The sequence below is a fragment of the Podarcis muralis genome, chromosome 17 (genome assembly GCF_964188315.1).
Source record: "Podarcis muralis chromosome 17, rPodMur119.hap1.1, whole genome shotgun sequence".
In the NCBI taxonomy this organism is placed as follows: Eukaryota; Metazoa; Chordata; class Lepidosauria; order Squamata; family Lacertidae; genus Podarcis; species Podarcis muralis.
Window position 1 is genome coordinate 36,593,119 of NC_135671.1, and position 17,996 is coordinate 36,611,114.

General features: G+C 47.7%; 1 protein-coding gene across 1 annotated transcript in view; it reads left to right on the forward strand.

Moving 5' to 3' along the window:
• KCND1 (potassium voltage-gated channel subfamily D member 1) overlaps positions 1–17,996 on the forward strand; it is a 70,323-nt gene that overhangs the window by 46,520 nt on the left and 5,807 nt on the right. Inside the window, exons 3-6 of the mRNA XM_028711424.2 lie at positions 7,494–7,656; positions 7,782–7,865; positions 9,614–9,709; positions 11,166–11,413. Of these exons, the coding sequence (XP_028567257.1) occupies positions 7,494–7,656; positions 7,782–7,865; positions 9,614–9,709; positions 11,166–11,413 (591 nt within the window). The remainder of the gene's footprint in view (positions 1–7,493; positions 7,657–7,781; positions 7,866–9,613; positions 9,710–11,165; positions 11,414–17,996) is intronic.

Below are 17,996 nucleotides of genomic sequence, written 5' to 3' on the forward strand. Positions count from 1 at the left end.
CCCATTAACCTTAATAATTGTGTCATGTGTCATTATTTCTACCTGTGGGGGTCGGGAACTTGCCACGCAATAGGCTTATACCGGCACCTGAAAAACACGACCATTTCCACAAGTACCCCTATCTCAGCTTTAGATTCCTTCCTTAAGACCCATCTTTTTCTGAACATCCTTTGCCTAAAGCTCCCAGTCAAACGGCAAGGATAGGAGCTGCACGGTCAGAGAGGAGGTGGTGGTAGTAGTGGTTGGAGCAGCTGCACAGCTCTTTACCTCAACGCATCTCCACAATGTTTCCCCATCTGTATACGCTGGGGAGAACCAGGCCTGTATCAGCTGAGCACATGCTAGATTTCAGGTTAGCAGCTTGTGCCGTGGTGTGAGCCCAATTGAAAGAAAGATGTAAATGAACCAAAGATCAGAGGAAAGCCACGGAGATGTTAAAGGATTTAGAAAGCAGCACTCATGGGAGAAGGATGAAAGAAACAGTCCTTGTTTAGCAATGAGGCAAGGAGGCAAAGAGCACGAAAGCCTCTAATTGTTTTCCAGTGCACAAAAAGGCATAAAGAGGCAAGATTTAGGTCTGCATCATAGCTGACCAGGGGCAGCTGCCAGGGGCTGCACTCCCTTGTGGGGTAGTGGGGAGAGAGTATAAAAACCACAAAAGGGTGCCAGGTTTGGTGTTCTCTGATCAGCGCAGGGCTTATTGTGAGCCAGAACTTTCAGGGCTGTTACCCTTGAATTTGTTTTCAAGGCTTAAACCTAGAGCAGGGGTCCCCTGGCCCGCAGGACTCGTTTATCCAGCCTGCAGCAACCCCCACCACCCACTCTTACTGGTGCTGCGTGGCTGCCCACTTCCGGGTCGGAGACGCACCGGAAATAGCTTGTATGCCTGTGCAAGCATTGTGCGCATGCACAAGCATTATTTCCAGTGCACATCTGGGTCAGAGGAGGCCCGTGCACATGCGCACAAACTATTTCCGGTGCTCCTCAGGCCCAGAAGTGCGCTGGAAATAGCGTGTGCGCACACATATGGGCACTCCCCTGCCCTCTGGCCCACTGCACGATCAGCGCTGGAGACACTGGCCCGAGGCGTGGTAAGTTTGTTGACCCCTGACCTAGAGCATGCCAAGTAATCATATCAACCATTTTGGGCCCTGCAATTGGCAGGTGAGGCCTTGTTGGTGCTGCTGCTGCTGCCAAGAGCTGCCCGGTTGGCATCAGTTCACGACAGGGCCTTCTTGGTTGCAGCCCCTTGTTTATGAAATACTTTCCCTGGTGAGGTGCGTCTGTCTCCCTCGTTATTAACGTGCATGAAGAATTTTTAAACATTCCTGTTCACCTGGGTGTTGGATGGATGAAAGATGCTGTTTGCAGTAACCTTGGAATTATTGTTTGTGAGGGTGTGTGGTTGTTTCAAAATGGTTTCAGATATTCCTAACGGGGTTTTTTAAAAAAAAGAATCAGATGTTCTTAATTGCTTTAAAGTGTTTTAAATACATTATCTAATTTATTTTTAATTGTATTGTTTTATTGCTTTGATGTTTGATCCTGGGCTCCTTTGGGAAGAAGGGTAGGATAAATATTTTATAAACAGAGACAACAATGATTCTGACCCTGTGCAGAATAACTTTTCCTTCCTATCAAGATGAAGGGAACATGCAGGTCTTGGGGGCAACATTATGCAATGAAATGATTGGGTACTATCGTGGCTGCCACTGACCTCAGTTCCTGGCCATTTCTGCACCATACATTTAAAGTCCTGTGGGTTGTACTCCATGTGGTGCTGAGGAGAATATTCCCTCGGTGCAGTATTTTCTCTTTCTACAATGAAGCATTATCTTTCCCCAAATCACCCCCTAAGTCTGATATATGTGTGTCCCCGTCCCCCCCATCCTTCCAGAGCAGATTTGGGGATAGCACAGGGCACATGCCTGGCAGAGGAAAAGGGGGAAAACCTATTGGCCTTGTGCTAATCCTTGCAGTAGTTGTGCAAATATTTAATTGAATACCACCCTATTATTCCACTTTAATAGTCATGGCTCCCCCATCGAAGAATCTTGGGTATTGTTGCTTGTTAAGGGTAGTGAGACTTGTTAGGAGACCCCTATTCAGGGTCTACAACAGGGGGTCAGCAACCTTTTCAGCCAGGGGCCGGTCCACTGTCCCTCAGACCATGTGGGGGGCCAGACTATATTTTGAAGGGGGGAAAGAATGAATTCCTATGCCCCACAAATAACCCAGAGATGCATTTTAAATAAAAGGACACATTCTACTCATATAAAAACATGCTGATTTCCTGACCATCTGCGGGCCGGATTGAGAAGGCAATTGGGCCGCATCCGGCCCCCCGGCCTTAGGTTGCCTACCCCTGGACTACAACTGGAGACCCAGTGTGATGTAGTGTTTAAGAGCAGTGGACTCGTAATCTGGTGAACCAGGTTCGATTCCCCGCTCCTCCACACGCAGCTGCTGGGTGACCCTGGGCTGGTCACACTTCTTTGAAGTCTCTGAGCCCCACTCAACTCACAGAGTGTTTGTTGTAGGGGAGGAAGGGAAAGGAGAATGTTAGCCACTTTGAGTCTCCTTAGGGTAGTGATAAAGCAGGATGTCAAATCCAAACTCTTCTTCTTCAACTTCCAGAGTGCTTTAATGATCAATCCCTCTTCCCAGGAAACTCTGGGAGCAGCAGCTCTGTGAGGCCTCACTCTGGGAGCAGCAGCTCTGTGAGGCCTCCTGCAACTCTCACCCCCTTCACAAACAACAGTTCCCAGGATTCTTTGAGGGGGGGGAGCCATGACTGTTAAAGTGTTTTAATAGTGCTTTAAATGTGTGTGCAAATGGGGCCCTAGAAACTGCCCTTCCCTATGATAATACGGTGCCTGTTTGTTCAAGGACAATATGATAAGGAACCATGCAGGGAGTCAGCTGAGACTTGCTGTGGCCAGGGACTGTCAATTAAATGCTGCTTAAACTTATTTTGCACTCATACACCGGCACTAGAGTATACCAGACACAAGCACCGCAGCAAGCCTGAAGGGCACATTTGTGTCTCAGGTGGCGCTTTCTCTTTGAAAATACTCCCTAATGGTAATGGAAAATGAAGAAATAGCTAGATTAATGGGGAAAATTCGACAACAGGGCAATGAAACATTTCAAAAAGAATGGGGAAAATTTATGTCATACATAGGAAGGATAAGGCGAAAGAGTGAAACCAGCAGAACTGAAATAAACCTCATAATGTGAAATACAACGAAAATTTCTGGATGAAGAAAATAACAAAAAGTAAAATGTACAATGCGATCAATGTAACCAATGGTAGTTGTAAATGAACATAGACAGACAATAAGAACTGTATATACAGGAGGATTTATTTGACTATAGACACTACAAATACGAAAGGAGACCAATAATATACAAAACGGATGAAGACAATGCGAAAAAGTTAGATGTGATATAAAAGGCCAGAAGAGGGAAGGAGGGAAGTCGGATCTGGGGAGCAGGTGTAAATGTGAAATGTAATACAATGTGTGTATGTGGAGTGTGCAAATGAAAACCAATAAAGAATATTATGGGGGGGGGGGAATACTCCGTAATGGGAGTCAGAAAAAGACTGGGTCACCAGTTGGGAGCACTCTGATTCGGCAAGGCATGAATAGAAGAGTTTTTGAAAAGGTCTAGATAGGTTTGTGTACACCTTTCAGTGGACATTAGCTGTGATACATAGCAAAATGGAACCTCCGTATTCAGTGGTAATCTGTGAAGTACCAGTGCTCAGAAGAAAGAGGCACATGGCTGGCTGCATACAGAATGCTGGGCGAGACTGATGCACCACTGATCTGATCTAGCAAGTCAGTATTTATTATGGAGAAACATTATGCTCCGTGTAATGTGTGTATATTTTGTACTTTGTACTTAAGTACAGAGCGCCTTGTAAGAAAAGGCAATTAAATTCAGGCTGTAAAAAAGAAATTCAGGGGAGGAAACAACCCATACCCCTCCTCCTCCCCGCCAGAAGGAATGTGTGTGTACATTTGTACAAACTCCTGAAATAACTTGGAGAACAAGACTGGATTGGATGAGCTCTCTAGCATTCATTCATTCATTCATTCATTCATTCATTCATCCCAGTCCCTGCTGCGTCTTAATATTCAATTACCTGCTTCCCCTACTCCCTTGCTCAGTATTGCTCCCATTAATGATCTCCCAAGGGCCCGTCCATCAGAGAGAACCGAGGACTTATTAAGGCTGTAATTCTCAGAACCTGCTGTTTTCTGACAGAGCTGTAGATCCCTGGCCCATAACTCAACTACTTGGTTCGTGGAGCGTTGCTCCAAGCCGTATACTGGAGGGGTGACAATCTTCTGGAAGTTGTCCAAGGGAAGAAGAATCAGCCACTGTGGGCACAAGCTTATTATGCCCAGGGAATCTGTGGCTGTAGCCCTCCCTCTTGTGAAGCCATGCACCCAAAGAATCATAGAATTGTAGAGTTGGAAGGGACCCCAAAGGCCATCTAGTCCAACCCGCAATAATGCAGGAATCTCAATTAAAACATCCATGACAGGTGGTCATCCCACCTACCTTAGAAACCTCCAAGGAAGGAGAGCTTGCAATCTTCCAAGGGAAGAACATTTAGAGGTCTCTCTCTGCAATGTTCAGGACGCGGGTGGCACTGTGGGTTAAACCACAGAGCCTAGGACTTGCCGATCAGAAGGTTGGTGGTTTGAATCCCCGTGACGGGGTGAGCTCCCGTTGCTCGGTCCCTGCTCCTGCCAACCTAGCAGTTCGAAAGCACATCAAAGTGCAAGTAGATAAATAGGTACCGCTCCGGCGGGAAGGTAAACGGCGTTTCCGTGTGCTGCTCTGGTTCGCCAAAAGCGGCTTAGTCATGCTGGCCACATGACCCGGAAGCTGTACGCCGGCTCCCTTGGCCAATAAAGTGAGATGTGCGCCGCAACCCCAGAGTCGGCCACAACTGGACCTAATGGTTAGGGGGCCCTTTACCTTTACCTCTGCAATGTTCAGGTAGGTGATGGGTATTTTTAGAACAAGGGGTGGGGAGCCTTTGGCTGCCCACATGTTGATGGACTACAGTTCCCATGATCACTGACCATGGGCCATACTGGCAGGGGCTGATGGGAGTTGGAGTCCAACAGTATTTGGTCACCCGTTGCATACTCCTGTTTGGGGTCATTCACAGACTAGGGGAGATAGGGGCACAGGGAGAGGCTTGCAAAACAGCAATTATTACTCTTATGCTTTGAAATTTGTTTGACGTGTTTCAAAACTTATCTTTCCCAGGGACCAAGAGTCTTATCCCAGCACAGCAGGGAGTAAACTCTCTTTGGGCTGGTGTACCAGACTAGGACAAATGAAGGCCTTTTGCCCTTGAGAATGAACATTTTCAAAATGAGTTGGGCAATCTTCAAATAAAAATTAATTGCTATTTTCAAGCGCTAGGCTCAGGCTTTGACTCTTCCTTTGTTTTGCAGGGGGAGTTGGGTGAGGGAACTCATAGAATTAGTAAAAATAATATCTTTATCAGGACCAAGCAATGTTCACAATGCAGTATGTGACCTTTTGAGTTGCATAGAGTTCCTTCTCAGGCTGGAAAGTCGATAAAATTTAACTTGAAACCTCACAAACTTGCATTTTGAACGCGGCCTGGTCCTAACCATTTTACTGCCTGTGTGAATTTTGTTCTTATGAGTCTATGCAGTTATCTGATTTTGATCTTCTTCAGAGAACTTTTCCTCCAAATTTCTCTTAGGTATTGAATTAGACTGCTGACTGATTCAGGCAGGCATGCTTTATAGGTTGAGACCCTATTCTTATTTGAGATTGTAGTTACCCAAAGGTGGGTGGGTGGGCAAGGAAAGTCACTTTCCTTTCCTGCATAGATGGAGATGCTGAGATAAGCTTTCTCAATTCATATGCCCTTCAGCAAACTAGTGTTGCCAACTGACAAGAATCTTCTCCTGGTCTGCTCTTGGGCCTTGTAACACAGTGCAATGTGCAGAAATGAGAAAGTTTCACAGCACAGAGATGAGCATGACTACATTGTTGTTGTTGTTGTTTAGTCGTCTTAGTCATGTCCGGCTCTCTGTGAACCAGAGCATGCCTTGGAAACTCTCACTTTCTTCTCAAAGCTTCTCCTTTTTTATGTCCATGGAGTTTTCTTGGCAATGACCACATTATCACCTATTAATGTTTGCACAAGCTTCTGTTTAAAGGTTCCGCTAGAGTGGCTGGTGGGAAAGTTAGTGAGCCTAGAAAGGGCTTGTAGGTCATCTCGTTCAAATTGTACCCTAATGCAAGGTCTGTGGCTGGCTGTGTACTCTTTGCGGTTTATAACAAATTTAAAATTCGGTGCTAAAGCAATACCAATTTTGTGACCTGACATACCAGATTCTGTGACCTGAATAAATTCTACAAATGCAATTCGCAAATGCATGCTTTGCATAATTTATGCTGTTCTCACTCGCCTTCGAAAGAGATGCGGAGCAATGCAGCGCTCTCCCAAGTACCGGAAACCCTGCCTGGTCCTCTTCCAGTTTCTACAATTTAACCAGGCTTCGCTCACATGGTTTCAAGCTGGTTTGAGGAAGAAGGAGCTCGGTGCTATGCTCAGTAAAATTCCATGCTTATGCAACCTTTATGCAAGACGTAAAATAAGGACCATGTGGGAGGGGTGCCACGATGGAGGGACAAATCTGTCAGTTTCAGTTTCAGTTTCTGTTTCCCAGGCTTTAAGCTCAGTTCTACAAATTTCTTCATCTTTGAGAAATTTGTTTTATGTAAAATAAAAGAAGCAGAAGAATCCTCATGAAAACCCACCAGCATTTTTGTGCCTTGTCTCCAATATTCACAATTTTGTATGCATTTTTGTCTCATAGACATATTTTGGTGAGAAATTTCTCCGGATGTAATGCATTTTTAATGTTATTTGCACCGGTACATGTATATTTTATGTGCTCTTCTCCCTAATATACAGCATTCACATTATGTGGTTGAAGAACTGCATTGCAAAATTCAGTGATGTGCGAACTCTGAGGGAGTGATGCAATTCTGTTTGCAAATCAGCTCTACTTTCCTGGATTTCTTTGTGTCAAACTGCTGCTAAACATATAAGAGGCAGCTCAGTGTTTGTGTGTTGGGGGGGTGAGAAACTTGGCATCCCTACCAGGATTACACACACACACAAACGTTGCCACTCTCCATTATCACAGCCTAATCATTGTATAACTTGCTAAAAGCAGCATCAAGAATATGTCCCAAGATAATCAACAGCCAGCAAACAGGAAAAAGCTAACTCTAACCTCCTTCCTTTCCCCTCTGAGTTGCCAGCCAATCCCTCCACAACCCACACGCAGTATCGTCCTAGGAAGGTGTGCAGCTCCATGCGCTGCAGGAGGTAAGGGGGTTAGCCATGCGCATGTGCGACGGGGCAAGGTCAGGCAAGACCCCAAGAACTTCACTAACTAGCGTCTCCCTTCCAGCTACGGTGATATGGTCCCGAGCACCATTGCAGGGAAGATCTTCGGTTCCATCTGCTCTCTGAGTGGGGTGCTGGTCATCGCCCTCCCTGTACCTGTCATCGTCTCCAACTTCAGCCGCATCTACCACCAGAACCAGCGGGCAGATAAGCGGCGAGCTCAACAGGTAGCTGTGCGGCCAGGCGGAAGAGAGAAGGCGGAAGGGTGATGGGAGGAGGGTGGGAGGGAGGGAGGGGAGGGCCGCACCTGCCTCTCATTCCATACACAGTCCTCCATCTCTCCCCCTTGCAGAAGGTTCGCCTGGCCCGGATCCGTCTCGCCAAGAGCGGCACCACCAACGCTTTCCTTCAGTACAAGCAGAATGGGGGCCTCGAGGTATGGAACACGCAGTTGCACGCTCTACACTGGTTTTCTCAGCTGCTCAGGGCTTTTCTTGGAAAGGAAAAGCGGGACGTACAAATAGAGGTGGCTCCATCAGGTGGCTCCATTAGGCATTGGCCTACCAACCGGAAGCCTGCCCTCCGCCAACCCCCACCTGCTTTCTTGCTTACATCAAGGCTGCGTTGGCCTCCTCCTCAGTCTTAGTTGCCCTTAGAGAGCTCAGCAGGGAGATGGGTGGGGGCAGAGCTAGAATTGGTTGGCCACAGGCTCTGCCTACAAGTACTAGCTGAGTCCTAGCCACAATGCCTTAGTTTTCTCTGTGCAGGGGAAATTCTTTTAAATGCAAAAACAGTCAAACTTGCATCACCCAGCTATAGCCCAAAGTACTTGTGTCCCAAGTGATTTTTCTGAATGTGCTGATTGGTTCTAATGTGGGCATGTATGCACATGCGCCTATACCCAAAGTGTGCCCCAATGCATTGGCACTTGTCACCTATGAGAGCCAGTGTGGTGGAGTGGTTAAGAGCAGTAGACTCGTAATCTGGTGAACCGGGTTTGCTTCCCCGCTCCTCCACGTGCAGCTGCTGGGTGACCTTGGGCTAGTCACACTTCTCTGAAGTCTCTCAGCCCCACTCACCTCACAGAGTGTTTGTTGTGGGCGAGGAAGGGAAAGGAGATTGTTAGGCGCTTTGAGACTCCTTAAAAAGGTAAAGGGATCACTGACCATTAGGTCCAGTCGTGGACGACTCTGGGGTTGCGGTGCTCATCTCGCTTTATTGGCCAAGGGAGCCGGGTCACGTGGCCAGCATGACTAAGCCACTTCTGGCGAACCAGAGCAGCGCATGGAAATGCCATTTACCTTCCTGCTGGAGCGGTACCTATTTATCTACTTGCACTTTGACGTGCTTTCGAACTGCTAGGTTGGCAGGAGCTGGGCCCGAACAACGGGAGCTCACCCCGCTGTGGGGATTCAAACTGCCGACCTTCTGATCGGCAAGTCCTAGGCTCTGTGGTTTAACCCACAGCGCCACCCACATCCCACTTGAGACTCCTTAGGGTAGTGATAAAGCGGGATATCAAATCCAAACTCCTCCACCACCACCTGTATGTTGGTATTCAAGCCATAGCTTCCCTCAGAACAGATCTGTTGAAATGTATAGACGTTACTCTGATTTCAATAGGTCTGCTCTAAGCAGAGCGCTCCTGGATCATGCCCAAGGCCCACCTGGTCTACCATCACAGTGGGGAATCACATGCCAGTGGAAAGCACACCAGCAGGACCTGAGTGCGCCAGCGCTCTCCCCATTTACGATACCCAGGATTTCGTATTCAGAAGCATCCTTCCTCTGACACTGGAGACGGAATGTAGTCAACATGGCTGGTAGCCACGGATAGCCCTCTCCTTCATGAATTTGTCTAATTCTTTTAAAGTCAGCAAGGCTGTTGGAACCTCCCTGCCTCTTGCGGGAGCAAATGCCATAGTCTAACTATGCGCTATGTTTTACTCAGTGTATTACTTTGCTGGATAGCACCCAGTGCTGCCAATTGTGGAAATCAAATGTGTGTGTATGTATTTATCCTATTTATTTGCATATATATATATTCCTGCCTTTATGTTCCTGGGCAAACACCCATCCAGGCGTTGAGCCAGACCTGCTTCACTTCGGCAAGGTGGCGGTGGCCTCCTGCGCCTTCAGACGGTCTGCTTCAATTAATTGGCGCTCCTCTCTTTTCCTCTACAGGACAGAGACCCTGATGCTCACGTCTTGGCTGTGCGTAACCGATCAGCCTTTGAAATGCAACACCATCATTTGTTGCACTGCTTGGAGAAAACTACCGTGAGTAGCAGGAGAGGGTGCAGATGAAGGAAAGGGGTTCAGACAACACAAGTGGGAGAAGCTAGACTTAGTCACTGTGAGGAGATTTTTGGATGGCAAATAGAATCTGATTTCGATCCAGGATTGCCTAGATCTGACGCAAAGGAACCAGTGACCCTCCAAATGTTGTTGGACTCCAACCCCACTCAACCTCCACCTCCCCCACAGTCCAGCATGCCTTAGTAATAATAATAATAATTTATTATTTATACCCCGCCCATCTGGCTGGGTTTCCCCAGCCACTCTGGGCGGCTTCCAACAAAACACTAAAATACAATAACCTATCAAACATTAAAAGCTTCCCTAAACAGGGCTGCCTTCAGATGTCTTCTAAAAGTTTGGTAGTTATTTTTCTCTTTGACATCTGGTGGGAGGGCGTTCCACAGGGTGGGTGCCACCACCGAGAAGGCCCTCTGCCTGGTTCCCTGTAGCTTTGCTTCTCGCAGTGAGGGAACCTCCAGAAGGCCCTCGGCGCTGGACCTCAGTGTCCGGGCTGGATGATGGGGATGGAGACGCTCCTTCAGGTATAGTGGACCGAGGCCGTTTAGGGCTTTCAAGGTCAGCACCAACACTTTGAATTGTGCTCGGAAACGTACTGGGAGCCAATGTAGGTCTTTCAAGACCGTTGTTATATGGTCTCGGCGGCTGCTCCCTGTCACCAGTCTAGCTGCCACATTCTGGGTTATGGATGACAGGAAGCCCGGATAGCTCAGTTGGTTAGACCATGGTGCTGATAACACCAAGGTTGCAGGTTCGATCCCTGTATGGACCAGCTGCATATTCCTGCATTGCAGGGGGTTGGACTAGATGATCCTCAGGGTCCCTTCCAACTCTACAGTTCTATGATTCTATGATTCTATGATTCTATGATTCTAGGAGTTGTGGTTCAATCATGTCTGGAGGGCCACAAGTTCTCCATCTCTGTCAAGATTTTCTGGGGGTTGTTGTTGTTGTTTAAAAAATGATCATCCTGTTGAGTATTCTTTACAACTCCAACATTCTACACACGAATTCTGTACAGATTCAAAAACCAGATTCTGCAATCCAAATAAGTTATACGAATGGCTGTTCTGCATCATCTTTTCTCCTCGGAACAAGGATCACGTCTCAATCCTTGTTCACCGAACACCCTTCAGACAGTGAATTTCCCTACATGGCTTCAAGTGCATCTCTGAGGCCATAAGGCTGAGAAAATCGGCTGATGCTCTTGGAACAATGAATTCTGCCTCTGACTTAAAGTTCCTTGTTTGCGTAATACCACGTAGCAGACCCACAGAATAGGCACAGTCGCGATGGCACCCTTATCTATTTCGTGACGCAAGCAGGAACATACATGATGTGGGGCCCAGCTGTAAGAGTGAATGCCCGCACACCAACCCCCTGACATTGTTTCTCTCTCCCTTCCCCCCCCCCACAGAGTCACGAGTTTACGGATGAGCACACCTACAGCGAGTTTTGCCTGACGGAACCCCTGGGCTACCGCACCAGCCGCAGCACCTCCCTCTCCTCCCAGCAAGGTGGCAAAGGGGGCCTAAGCACCTCGTGCTGCCCCCGCCGGACCAAGCGCCGCACCACCCGCCTAACCAACTCCACCATGTCAGTGAGCCGCACCAGCGCTCAGGAGCTCGATACGCTAAACAGCCAGAAAAGTGCTGCCCCCCAGAGGTAAGGGTAATGTTTGCACGCCGTCACACCTCGCCATGGGAACGAGAGATCAGCTCTGAGGTTGTCAACACTTCTGCTTGTGCTGTGCCTAGATATCATGGGTTCGGGCGGTTTCCCCCTTGCACCTCTCATTTCCCAGGGCAAACCCACTGTTTAGCACTAAATTGGAGCAAATGTCTCTCTGGAGAAAACCCAAATTGCCATTTGTTCCAATTGAGCACTAAAGAGCAGTTTTCCTAGGGTGTGTGGAGGAAGCAGCAGGACAATAATAAGTGTGAATAAGCTCTATGTTGCATTTGAGCAGTTCCTTTCCGATGTGCGAGAATGAGCTTTGGCCCTGTAGCTTAACTGCAGGGGGATATTTTATAGGAGATTAAGGAGTCCCATAAAAGGAGGCTGTGTATCTACTACAATCTGGTCTTTAGCAAAGGCAAGTTAAGGTATCTTAGAAATATTGCTGGATCGAGGAACATTGCCAGTTGGATAAATTTAAGACACTTCTTTTTCTTTTTGCATATGGGTCCAGAAGGGTTTCCCCTCCCCCATCAAATGTCATGGTAGTACACAAACTTTTAAGTTTTGCTGGTCAGGAACCAATTCCTCACTTCCTACATCAAACAGGCCACTGACCTCAGAGGAGGGAGCTGCATCAGTTCACGTGAAGAGTCCTCCTGGGCTTGAGGACTGGGAACAGGAGAATGTTAATGCATGAAAACAGAAAATAATAATAATAATAATAATAATAATAATAATAATAATAATAATAATAATAATAATTCATTCATTCATTCATACCCTGCCCATCTGGCTAGGTTTCACCAGCCACTCTGGGTGGCTTCCAACCAAATATTAAAAACAATACAGCGTCAGACATTAAAAACTTCCCTAAACAGGGCCGCCTTTAGTTGTCTTTTAAAAGTAAAATAGTTGTTTATTGCCTTGACATCTGCGGGGGGGGGGGGTGTTCCACAGGGCAGGCGCCACTACCGAGAAGACCCTCTGCCTGGTTCCCTGTAACCTCACTTCTCGCAGTGAGGGAACCGCCAGAAGGCCCTCGGCGCTGGACCTCATGGATGATGGGGGCGGAAAAGGAGAGACCACTGGTTCAGAGGGGGCAAAACTCTGACTCTGGTCCATCTGTCAAATGCTGGCTAATTTTTAGTGGGTCACCCTGCCTGATAGGTCAGCATACCCAGGGAATCTGGAAGAGGAAGAGATGAAGTTGCAATTCCTGTTTCCCCACGCAGCATGCCATGAGCTCTCACTGGCACCAACAGAGGGTGCCGTCGTGATGAGCCTGCATAGTTTGAAGCCACCAGTTCCCACAGTATATCCTCTGGCTGCGTCTAGGTCCAGGCTGCTGGTGGGGCTGGCAGAGACCAGGGAGCTGTCGATATAATGTCTGTTGGTCCATTAACTGCGAAGGAAGCAAGGCAACTGTCCTGCCATCCTCCTGCCACCCACAGCACCCAGTAGCCAGCCCCAGGCGGAATTCAGTAGGCGCCAGGGCAGAAAAAACAACATAAAACACTGAAATATACAGTGAACCCATAATAATAACAAGAAGATGAGGCAGCAGCTGAAAAGACATAGCAGACTAAGTGGCAATACAAAAATTCAAATGTCTCTGTGTGTTTGTGACCTGTCCTGTGACTTCAGGTGGTCCTCATGCCCACGACTCACTGACTGGCTTTTGTGGCTTTCAGGGCAAAGATCTCAACCTTATAACTATGATTTCCTTTTGTGGGAACCCTGCCTCATAATTCCCCTCCACAGAGAGCGAGAGCGCTGGGTCTGTTCTGGCATTCCCTGTCCCCTAAAAGCCCTGCCTTTGTGGTTTCCAACAGATTCCCGAGCCTTCGTTGCCTCAGCATTTGGGGCCCCTCTTAATTTCTTCTTTAAAACCCCATCATCTGTGTGATGGGACCCAGCAGCAAGTCCTAACTAATACTAGGCTGAAATTCTCTTTCCACCATCCTTCCCATTTTTGCAAGATTTTGTGCCCCCAAGAAAGCAATGGTAAGGGAGGTTCAAGTTTCTTTTACATTGGGGGGAGGGCAGTTGGCTTTTCTTAGACAAGATGCTCAAAGGTTTGTTTCCCCCTGTTTTATAAGTAAAAAAAAAAAAGGCTGATTGCCAGCCCTAGCAGTGGTCAGGCTCTCCACAGCCTACTGACTGCATTTCCTTAGGCAAATTGTTCCTGGGAATGCGGCTGCGAATGCGCATGAGGCCGAGGCTGCAGAGGCAAAGGGCCATAGCTCAGGATAAGAACATGCATTTTGCATTCCAAAGGTCCAAGGTTCAATCCCTGATATTTCCAGGCAGGGCTGGAAATGACTCCTGCCTCAACCCCAGAGAGCTGCAGTCAGTGTAGACAATACTGAACTAGATGGACCAATGGGGTGGCTCAGTTGAAGACAACATGGAATGTTCCTTTGTTCTAGACCTTTGCCATTGCCCTGTGCAGCAGCAAGGCTTCTTTTTAAGGTTAAAAATGGGGTAGAAACATATCCTGGGCCATTTCATCTGACGTAGCCTCTTATGAAATATCTGCTGTGTTTCTGGAGGGGAAGTTTCTTTTGTCACACTCCTTCCACAAATTGCTGGAAAACAATATATGCATGCAGTTCCGTAATTGCTTATCTAGCTAATAAGATCTTGCAGCATTTGTTTAACTGCAGAACTGAACTCGTGGCACTTACAGGGCGACCGCACTGAAATTATAACCAGCTCAACTGTGCAGTGAGAGTATTCCTAGGCTTTCTTCTTCTTTTGACGGAAATTTTATGGCCAATTTACTAACAAAACCTGCAGCAGCTCTGCAGCAGCAGGACTGGTGATTTCAGAGTAAATGAAAATATCATACAGTGGCCCAGGAAAAGTCATCAGCAATACGTAATAGTAGTGCTGCAAGACTCAGGTGTGCGAGCAAAGGGATGTTATGTTACATAAGAAGTGTCTCATCTTTCATCTCTGAAATGTTGGTAAATATGACTTCCTCGTGCAATCTTTTCCTACCATTGTTGGAGAACCATATTCTCTACTTGTAGGTTTTCTCCACTAAATGGAGAAGTCCTGGAAGGACTATCCCGACAGATTCCCTAGTAAACTAGGAGGTTTTCCCCCCTTCCCCTTCAGCAGGGATGGGGGAGCCTGCAGCCCTCCAGATGGTATTGGACTCCCATCAGTGATTAGGGATGAAGGAAGTCCAGGAACAGAAACATGTAAAGAGGAGGGTGACCAAGATGATAAAGGGTTTTAGAAACCAAGCCTTATGAGGAACAGTTGAGGGAGTTGGGTATGTTTAGCTAGGAAAAGTGGAGACTGAGAGGAGGTAAAGGTAAAGGTACCCCTGATTGTTAGGTCCAGTTGCGGACGACTCTGGGGTTGTGGTGCTCATCTCACTCTATAGGCCGAGGGAGCTGACGTTTGTCCGCAGACAGTTTTTCCGGGCCATGTGGCCAGCATGACTAAGCCGCTTCTGGCGAACCAGAGCAGCGCACAGAAACGCCGTTTACCTTCCCGCCGGAGCGGTACCTATTTATCTACTTGCACTTTGACATGCTTTCGAACTGCTAGGTTGGCAAGAGCAGGGACCGAGCAACAGGAGCTCACCCTGTCGCTGGGATTTGAACTGCCGATCTTCTGATCGGCAAGCCCTAGGCTCAGTGGTTTAGACCACAGTGCCACCCGTGTCCCTGAGAGGAGATAGGCATCTTCAAATATCTGCAGGACTGTCACAAGGAAGAGGGAACATGCTTGTGTTTGTTTGTTTGTTTGTTTGTTTGTTTGTTTGTTTGTTTGTTTGTTTGCTCTGGAGGCTAGGATCCGGACCAATGGATTCAAGTTACAAGAAAGGAGATTGACCAAATACCAGGAAGAACTTTTTGACAGCAACAGCTGCTCAACAATGGAACAGGCTCCCAAAAGTGGCAGACTCTCCTTCCCTGGAAGTTTCCCCACAGAGGTTGAATGGCCACCTGACAGGGAGTCTTGAGCTGTTATTCCTGCATTTCAGGGAGTTCGAATGGATGACCCTTTAGGTTCCTTATAACCTTACAGTTATACGGGGATGCGGGTGGTGCTGTGGGTAAAACCTCAGCGCCTAGGACTTGCCGATCGCATGGTCGGCGGTTCGAATCCCCGCGGCGGGGTGCGCTCCCGTCGTTCGGTCCCAGCGCCTGCCAACCTAGCAGTTCGAAAGCACCCCCAGGTGCAAGTAGATAAATAGGGACCGCTTACTAGCGGGAGGGTAAACGGTGTTCCATGTGCTGTGCTGGCTCGCCAGATGCAGCTTGTCACGCTGGCCATGTGACCCGGAAGTGTCTGCGGACAGCGCTGGCCCCTGGCCTCTTGAGTGAGATGAGCGCACAACCCCAGAGTCTGTCAAGACTGGCCCGTACGGGCAGGGGTACCTTTACCTTTTTAACCTTACAGTTCTATGATTCTATGAACCCTTATATATAGTTTGGGTGCTTGCAGCTGCACAGCCCAATTCTGGGCATGTTTACTGGGAAGTAAGCCCCACTGGGTATCCAGGACTGAAACCATTGAACAAGGGAACTTACCGTATTTTTCGCTCTATTAGACGCACCAGACCACAAGACGCATCTAGTTTTTGGAGGAGGAAAACAAGAAAAAAAATATTCTGAATCTCAGAAGCCAGAACAGCAAGAGGGATCGCTGTGCAGTGAAAGCAGCAATCCCTCTTAATCCCTCTTGCTGTTCTGGCTTCTGGGATAGCTGCGCAATCTGCACTTACTCCATAAGACACACACACATTTCCCCTTACTTTTTAGGAGGGAAAAAGTGAGTCTTATAGAGCAAAAAATACGGTATTTCTGAGTAGATGTATAGGATCACACTGCTAGCATCATGTATAGGGCGCTTCCAGATGACCCGTTTATTTGAGTATATCAAAGCAAGTACAGTGGTACCTCGGGTTACAAACGCTTCAGGTTACAGACCTGAAAGTAGTACCTTGGGTTAAGAACTTTGCTTCAGGATGAGAACAGAAATCGCACGGTGGCAGCGTGGCGGCAGCAGGAGGCCCCATTAGCTAAAGTGGTACCTCAGGTTAAGAACAGTTTCAGGTTAAGAACAGACCTCTGGAACGAATTACGTTCTTAACCAGAGGTACCACTGTATTATCCTACACCAGGGGTCAGCAAACTTTTTCAGCAGACAGTCCCTCAGACCTTGTGGGGGGCCGGACTATATTTTGAACAAAAATAATGAACGAATTCCTATGCCCCACAAATAACACAGAGATGCATTTCAAATAAAAGGACACATTCTACTCATGTAAAAACACACTGATTCCCGGACCGTCCGTGGGCCAGATTGAGAAGGCGATTGGGCCGGATCCTGCCCATGGGCCTTAGGTTGCCTACCCATGCCCTACACTTTCCAGTGCATTCTTTCCTTTCTTCTTCCTTATCACAAAGCATCTGATCTCCAGGGAAAGCAGGCTTGTCGTGTAAGAGTCCCTATCAAGTAGAATGGTGCAACCTGAATTTGCTGATTATGTGATTGAATCCCACTCGAAAACAGCAGCAGTCTGGATGCACCCCACGTTCACTGCCTGAGTGCCACTCCATACATACGGTCTGCTGATAAGGTTTGCAGGACCTCATCACAACACTGCTTTCACCTCCTTGGGGAGTCCCACCTCCTGTTTCAAGGACCACAGATCTAAGGTTATAGCAGATTGCGATCTAAATGAGTCAGCAATGTGATGCTATTGCATTGGAGTGGAGAGAAGGAAAGGCTTTTTATTTTTTTGGATTTTGGACTGACAAAAGCAGGATTGTGGTGATACGGGGCAGGGGCCACTGGCACCGCTATCGTGCAAGTTTAAATTTGTGCCCACACTTTCAAGAATGATTCAGAGGAAAAGTGAGACGGCGTAGGGTTTCGAATGAATGATGAATGAGGAACTGCCAAAGGAGCTGGACATGAATAGCTCAGGGAAAAGAAGATTAAAGGGAAACTCATGAAAGTGGCTTCAAATATCTAAGAGAGATGTCATGAAGAGGGAGAATGACTGACTGCTTATCAGCGCCCCGTCGGGAAAGGATAAGGACTGGCTGCAGCAAAGGCAGGAGTGGCTTGGATCTCTGAAAATGTTTCCTGGTTGCAAGAACCTATGGGTGACAGAGCAAGCTGCAGAACTGGGATAGATTAAGTCTGAGGAGCTTTGTGATTTGCACTGGACGACCTTTGACTGTTAAAAACCTCCTCTGCTCCCTCTGAGTAACCAGCTGAGCTGCTGCTGCTGGAAAGCAAGTGAGCACTCAGTGGCTGACGGACAAACACCTCGTGTGGAATCTGTGGAAGGACTCTGTGCATCGGCTGAAAGAGGAGGCCAAGGAGAGAGGGGTAGGAACCAGAGCAAAGCTGCACAGAGGACAGGGTGGCTGGGTGAAGGGGGACTGGCAAACTGGAAGAAAGATGGTTAGAGGAGATAGAGAGTCAAGGAAAAGAGGGAGAGGATGAGAGTGGGGGGAAACACTTAGTATCTAGTAGCTGTGCAAGAGATGCAGGCAGGCAAAGGTAATGAGTCTGAGACCCAGGAAGCAAT